The 6,193-nt window shown below is 35.0% G+C and overlaps 1 protein-coding gene across 1 annotated transcript; it reads left to right on the top strand.

Annotated features, from left to right (window-relative positions):
• The first annotated feature begins 3,495 nt into the window (after positions 1–3,495).
• LOC149221474 (alpha carbonic anhydrase 7-like) lies at positions 3,496–5,738 on the top strand. The gene is made up of 7 exons (XM_089382982.1): positions 3,496–3,675; positions 3,777–3,991; positions 4,176–4,282; positions 4,373–4,478; positions 4,559–4,726; positions 4,825–4,878; positions 5,491–5,738. Exons 1-7 carry the CDS (start codon positions 3,513–3,515, stop codon positions 5,566–5,568), a joined length of 891 nt encoding a protein of 296 aa, XP_089239108.1. The 5' UTR covers positions 3,496–3,512; the 3' UTR covers positions 5,569–5,738.
• The last annotated feature ends 455 nt before the right edge of the window (positions 5,739–6,193 follow it).

The following is a 6,193-nucleotide window of genomic DNA, read 5'->3' as shown; positions in this document are numbered from 1 at the left end:
TTCCGGAAGCACACGGGTCAAACTTATTTTTGTTGCGTTAAAAAACTAAAGTTGGAGCTTGTCGTGGTGCAGTGCGTTAGTCGCATGCCCTCATCCCGATAGACGCGTTAACGTGTTAAAAAGTCAATAAGTGAAAAGAGCGTTAAGGTATGAGGATGCTTTATATGGTGAAACTCTTTTATTAAAAAGGGAGCATATTAAAAAGGGCCTTCAAAATAAAAGGTTTGGTTTATATATATTAAAGGTTAGAAAAACAAAAGTTTTTTGAAAGGATATATTTTTTTAAATTATTCTTAAATAAGAAAACAAAATTGGGTTCCAAAGGAAAGGACTTTATAGAACGTTTTTGTTTTTAACAAAAAATAAAAGAAGATATTATAAAGGAAATTTTTGTAAATAGAAGAGAATTAAAAGAAAATGCTTATATTCAACAAGAGAGTTTAACGCTTTGCAAAACCCTGTTTATTTGCAAGTTTTTTTTGTCATGCATGACAGTGTTTTGGGTGAAGATTGTGCCTTATGAGAGCGCATATTGAAAATCATTTTTTTTTCAGGGGCGATATGGAAGATAACCTCATGCAATAAGGAAAGAATCTATAAAACAGAGGAAAGACTGTAGTCATGGGTCGTAAAGCGTGACTAAAGCATATTAAGAAAATAAATAAAAAAGGAGAGGTAAAGACCATTGCCATGGTCAGAGAGGTTCAAGCCGCAGCCGAGGAACTGAGAGAAGTATAGCATAAGACAAAGAAGAAATCGAGGGTGATTGGTGTAGCTTTGATTTTCTACCACCTCCTATGTTCACAAGTGAATATTTTGATCATTGGGTTATCAAAATGTTAACTTTTCTTCGAGCTAGAGAGTTAATTGAGTACGAATCTAATAACCCATATGATGTAGCATGTGATATTTTAGCATTGAATTTTATAAAACAAGCATTGTACGAGAAGTGTTTGTGTAAGATAGCAAAAGCTACAACTTCCAAGCAAGCATGGAAATTCCTGGAAGAAGAATTTGGTGCAAAGGGGAGTGACATGCAACATCAGGTTATGTCACAAGAAAAGAAGTGAATTGTAGATATGAGAGTAGAAGAGCAAGACCCTGAGAGGAAAACAGAGCTTGGAGAACTCCACTCAAAAGTGGATGATGGTTGTCAAGACCATAAAATTGAAACCTATTATGCAAGCATGGATATGGATGAACAAGATGCAACAAAGATTGTAGAGAGAGAAGCAGAAGCCTTTGTGTGTAAAACAAAGCAAGAGCATATAAATGCTCAAAGAATCCATTGTAACGTGGATGATGCAGATGATTGTGAATCCCACTGTGATGAGACATATGTAATGATGACTGCAAAATTATATGTGAATTGATGAATCCAACTGTAGTTGATGGATTTGGTGAAGTTGAAATTGTCAATGAAATTGACAATGAGCACATGCATGCTTGGATATCCCATCATAGTGTAGATGAATTATGTTAATGATATGTGGTTTCTTTTTTGAACAGGGATTAATTGTGGCAATATGATAAGCGCCATGTGTGGTGAAACATTGAAAGTTAAAGATGCCACTGTAGCAGCAATTTTTGAAGCTGTTGGAACTGCTCATGAAGCAGTGTGTCATCTAGCAGTAGTTGATGATCAAGAACATGATAAATTGATTGAAGAGTTTTTGAAGAGAATATTCACTAACAACATAACAGTGGAAGACAACCTCCATGCAGTTGAAAAGAAGGCAGATGTAGAGAAGGAAGCTCTAATTGAAGAGAGTCATATTAAAGATTTTTTTAACATTGTTTTTTAATATGCAGGTGTTCAGAATAGCATGGGCAAAGAAGTTGAAAGCAAGGTTGTTAATAAGTTTGATGCAAATTTGAAGCTCATTAAAGAATGGATTTAGAAACCAATAGAACAAATTGAAGCGAGTCTTAAAGTAGCAACTAGAATAAAATAATTGAATGAAATGGTGAATAATGACCTTCAGTGTGCAGATTACAGAAAAAAAAACAGCGCTACCTGATGATGAAAGTGAAAAGAATGATATGGATGTTTCTAAAAACAAAGAAGAATGCATTGAAACCAAGAAGAGATAAGATTTTGCTATCAAGAAATATGGCAGAAAGAAAGTCACAAATATGAAGCGCAATAAGAAAAGAAAAGAAGACAATTTGAAGATGCAATGTTATGGCAACAGTCCATAGTTGAACGAATATTTGAAGAGGAAGATGCAGTAGACAAGATCAAATTGTTTTTCCGAACAAGTTCAAAACAAGTCAAAGAAAAATTGCAGCGACAACAAGTGAATAAAGCCTAAAACAAGAAAGTTCAATGGAGAATGAAGCCATTTCAAGGATATAAAATCTAGAAGCAGAGAAAAAGAAAATGCAAAATTGTAAAATTCTTGAGTCATTGTAAGCCTAGTTGAGACGTAGACCAACATGCATGTTTGTGTGATAGTTAGGTCATGTTAAGTCATACGGTCGTAATTAAGGGGAAGTGTTAAAAATTGTAATTACTCCCGCATGTGGAGTTCCCTAAAATTATAGAACCAGTTAACTGAGTGTTGAGTGTTGAGCGTTGAGTCAAGTCGAGTGATGGAGGAAGAGTTAAATGCAGTGCATATTTAGAGTGTGAGTTAACTAAGTTAAGTGTGTATGCATGTCAAGATATTTTAGGTGAGTCGTTAGTCGAAAATAACCTTCACCAAAATCATTGTAAGAATCAAATTTTATGGGATCAATAAAAGAGCAGCGACTCATATGTTTTTGGTGAATTTATGTTTTGTCTCCTCCACCTTTCCAACCACAACCTTCAACGGTACCACTTTAATGTCCTTTTAAGAGTTTCATTCAACATAGGTAAGTTGAGAAATCTTCGACGAAAAAATCCCTTTCTAAGAACAATTCTTCCACCTCCACGTTACATCAACGGTACCACTTTAATGTCCTTTAAGAGTTCATTCAACGTACGTAAGTTGATAAATCTTCGACGAATTATTACTGATTGAAAATGTTACTTGAAAAGTCTCCTACTCTCACCTAAACGAAATAAATCATAAAAAAACGTGAACCAGAAGATATTACACTGAAACTTAAATTGTAATGACGAGGCCTGCACTAAATCATGTTAACCTGAATTCACATAGCATCCCATGATTCCATTTAGGTATGGATGCCGGGAAGAGCAAATCCGGCAGATTGGAAAGTGCTTGAAATATTTATGTGGCGCAAAGTCCTTTCCACGATACAACTGATATTGATATTGAGGACTTGAAAGCTCTACCAACTTGGTATTTCCTTCTCGAAACTGTATTTCTTTTGTCCTGTCCTTAGCAGAGCGAGACGACCCAGTCATGTACGAATGTTGCAGGAAATTCTATTATTTTTGTTATTTTTCACACCGAATCGCATTCCACGCCAGCGCGTTCTTCTACCAAACTAAGAAATAAATAGCAGGCAAGGCAATTGGGGAAGCCAACAGACTACCAGGTAAGCTTCAGTGTCTGGCTTTTATGTTATTTCGTTTTCTTTATTTTGCTTCTCTTTACCCAAAATCCTTCTTCTGTCCCGCCCATTATTTGTTTCGCTTCCTTACTATGGCGCGACCTGTAATATCAAAATTCGTTGCATTTGCCCTGATTCTCTTCATCGCCAGGGTTCGAACTCAAGAAGTTGGTAATTTGTCTCATATCCTTTACAACTCTGTTTTTTAAATCTTCATATAGAATTTTGCAGAGATTAGTCTGAAACTCGATTTTGTTGCTTTGCACGAACAGAGGATGAGAGTGAGTTCGAGTACAAAGAGGGTCCCAAGGGGCCTGAGCACTGGGGGGAGCTCAAGGAGGATTGGAAGGCCTGCGGGAACGGCACGCATCAGTCTCCCATCGATGTGGTGAAGAGACATGCCTTAATCTCTCCGGACCTGGGCAGGCTCCGCAGATTCTATTACCCTGCAAAAGCAACCCTTATGAACAGGGGTCACGACATCATGGTCAGCAAGCGAAACCTTCTTTTAACGCTTTTCCCATGTAAAGGTTTCGGGGTTCGATTCCCTCTTCTTTTAACGCTTTTTCGATTTAAAGGTTTCGGGTTCGATTCTCTCTTCTTTTAACGATTTTTCCATCTAAACGTTTCGGTTTCGATTCTCTCTTACACCTATGGCTATATTGCATCAGGTGAACTGGTCGGAAGGCGCCGGCGATGTTGAGATAGAAGGGAAAAGATTCACACTGCGTCAAAGCCATTGGCACACCCCGGCCGAGCACACTATTGATGGACAAAAGTAGAATCTCAAAATCCTCTTTTCAATCTTTGCTGCACTAAATTATACTCTGCTATTTAGGCGTTTCTAAAGGGTTTTGCATTGAAACAGGCATCCTTTAGAAATCCATATGGTCCACAAAGCGCAGGACGTCGGTGAAATTGCCGTGATTGGAATCATTTACAAGTTTGGCAGGCCTGACACTTTCTTGGCAGAGGTATATTTGTATACAAACCTCATTAGCAGATTATGAGGCGATTATGTTTTAATGCTCACTATGTTTGGGTATATGAACAGTTAATGGATGAAATCAAAGCCATTGCGGATATGGAGCCGCCGGAGGAGCCCCTGGGCCTGGTGAATCCGATGCACATAAAATTTGGTAGCAGGAAATATTACCGCTATACGGGATCCCTAACCACTCCTCCTTGCACGGAGGGAGTCATCTGGACCGTGATTCACAAGGTATTTTATTGGCCCGTCACGTTACTTGCCTAACCACAAATCTGTACCCGTGGGTATCGACCCTGTGACCTGATGGTTTTTCACTAAACCCTGTGCAGGTAAGGACAGTATCGAAAGACCAAGTGAAGGCTCTCCAAGAAGCTGTGAATGATGTACGTACTGGGTCTTCTCTCTCTTGCTTGCTTACAGTTTGTGATATACTTAACCTGGGATTCCTTATTTGATTTTGGATCTTTATTTTGGATTTTGGATAGTATGGGATATCGGGAAGGCAAATAAATAATGTTTAAAATCATTTCTGAATATTGGCTTTGAAAAAAAAAGTTGAGACAAATAAATGATTTTTCTGGTTTATGTGTTTTTGTAAAATTAACATGTAATAATTATTAATTTAGGAAATTTAAATTATTGATTGGCGGCGGATTTCTTGTCTTACAAATCGAGTATTTGTAATTTGGATAATCAGACTTATTTTAATTATCTTAATTTGATATGTAACTTGAATGATAATATTTAATTTTTAATGTTACTTTTGAGAATAATTTTTTTTTAAGTTTCATTAATTAAAATCTAGATCTTTAGAATTTCAAAATATAAATTTATAAAATTATAAGGAGATGTTTAAAGGAATGTTTGACGTTACTTTGGATATTATAATCTTTAATTTCAAATTAATAAAAACTCATGATTCATATATGAATTAATAGTATTGTGATAAATACGAATCATTAATATTCTGATGTTCAATTAATTGTATTTTGCAGGGTTTCGAAAAGAATGCAAGACCTACGCAACCAATTAATGGACGAATTGTTAGCAAGTACACTCCAAAACGACGTTAGGGTTGAGTTCGTTAAATCTTAGGAAACATCTTTGGACGTATGCTCCATTCCATTATTTTTATGGATTCACCTATTCTCGTTATAATGTATCCGTTCTTTTCTTTCGACATATACTCCTTCCATTATTTTATGGATTCTCCTATTTTGATTATAATGTATCGATTATTTTATGAGATTCATAAAAATTCATGAGAATGTATGTGTATTTTGTAGGCTGAAATGCTAATTCCCTGGTGTGATATGATAATGTATTTTAATTTATATAGAAATATGATTTATTGATGGATTATATTGAAATTTTGTGAATGGATTATGTTGTTATATATTTGAATGATAGGGTAGAGTTATAAATATATTAATTATTTATAAATTTATAGGTTTATAGTTTTCTATTTTGCCAGAATTTTTTTTAATTGATATTGTATTTTTCCTAAATCATTTTCAAATGGTTAAATATGAATCTATTTGTATGAATGAATATTATTTTTTAAAATTTTATTTTAACGATAGTTTGTTATTTTTAAATGTAAAAATGTTTATTATTTTATTGAGTTTATTAATTCTTTAATTATGTACATTAAATTATTATGGTTTTAATTTTCATTTTTTGTTAGATCATCTATCA

This window comes from Pinus tabuliformis, chromosome Q, assembly GCF_031772625.1.
Source record: "Pinus tabuliformis cultivar Carrire ecotype Pingquan chromosome Q, CPIR1, whole genome shotgun sequence".
Classification (NCBI taxonomy): Eukaryota; Viridiplantae; Streptophyta; class Pinopsida; order Pinales; family Pinaceae; genus Pinus; species Pinus tabuliformis.
The sequence above is the reverse complement of the archived record's forward strand: the minus strand, read 5'-3'. Positions and strand labels throughout refer to the sequence as shown.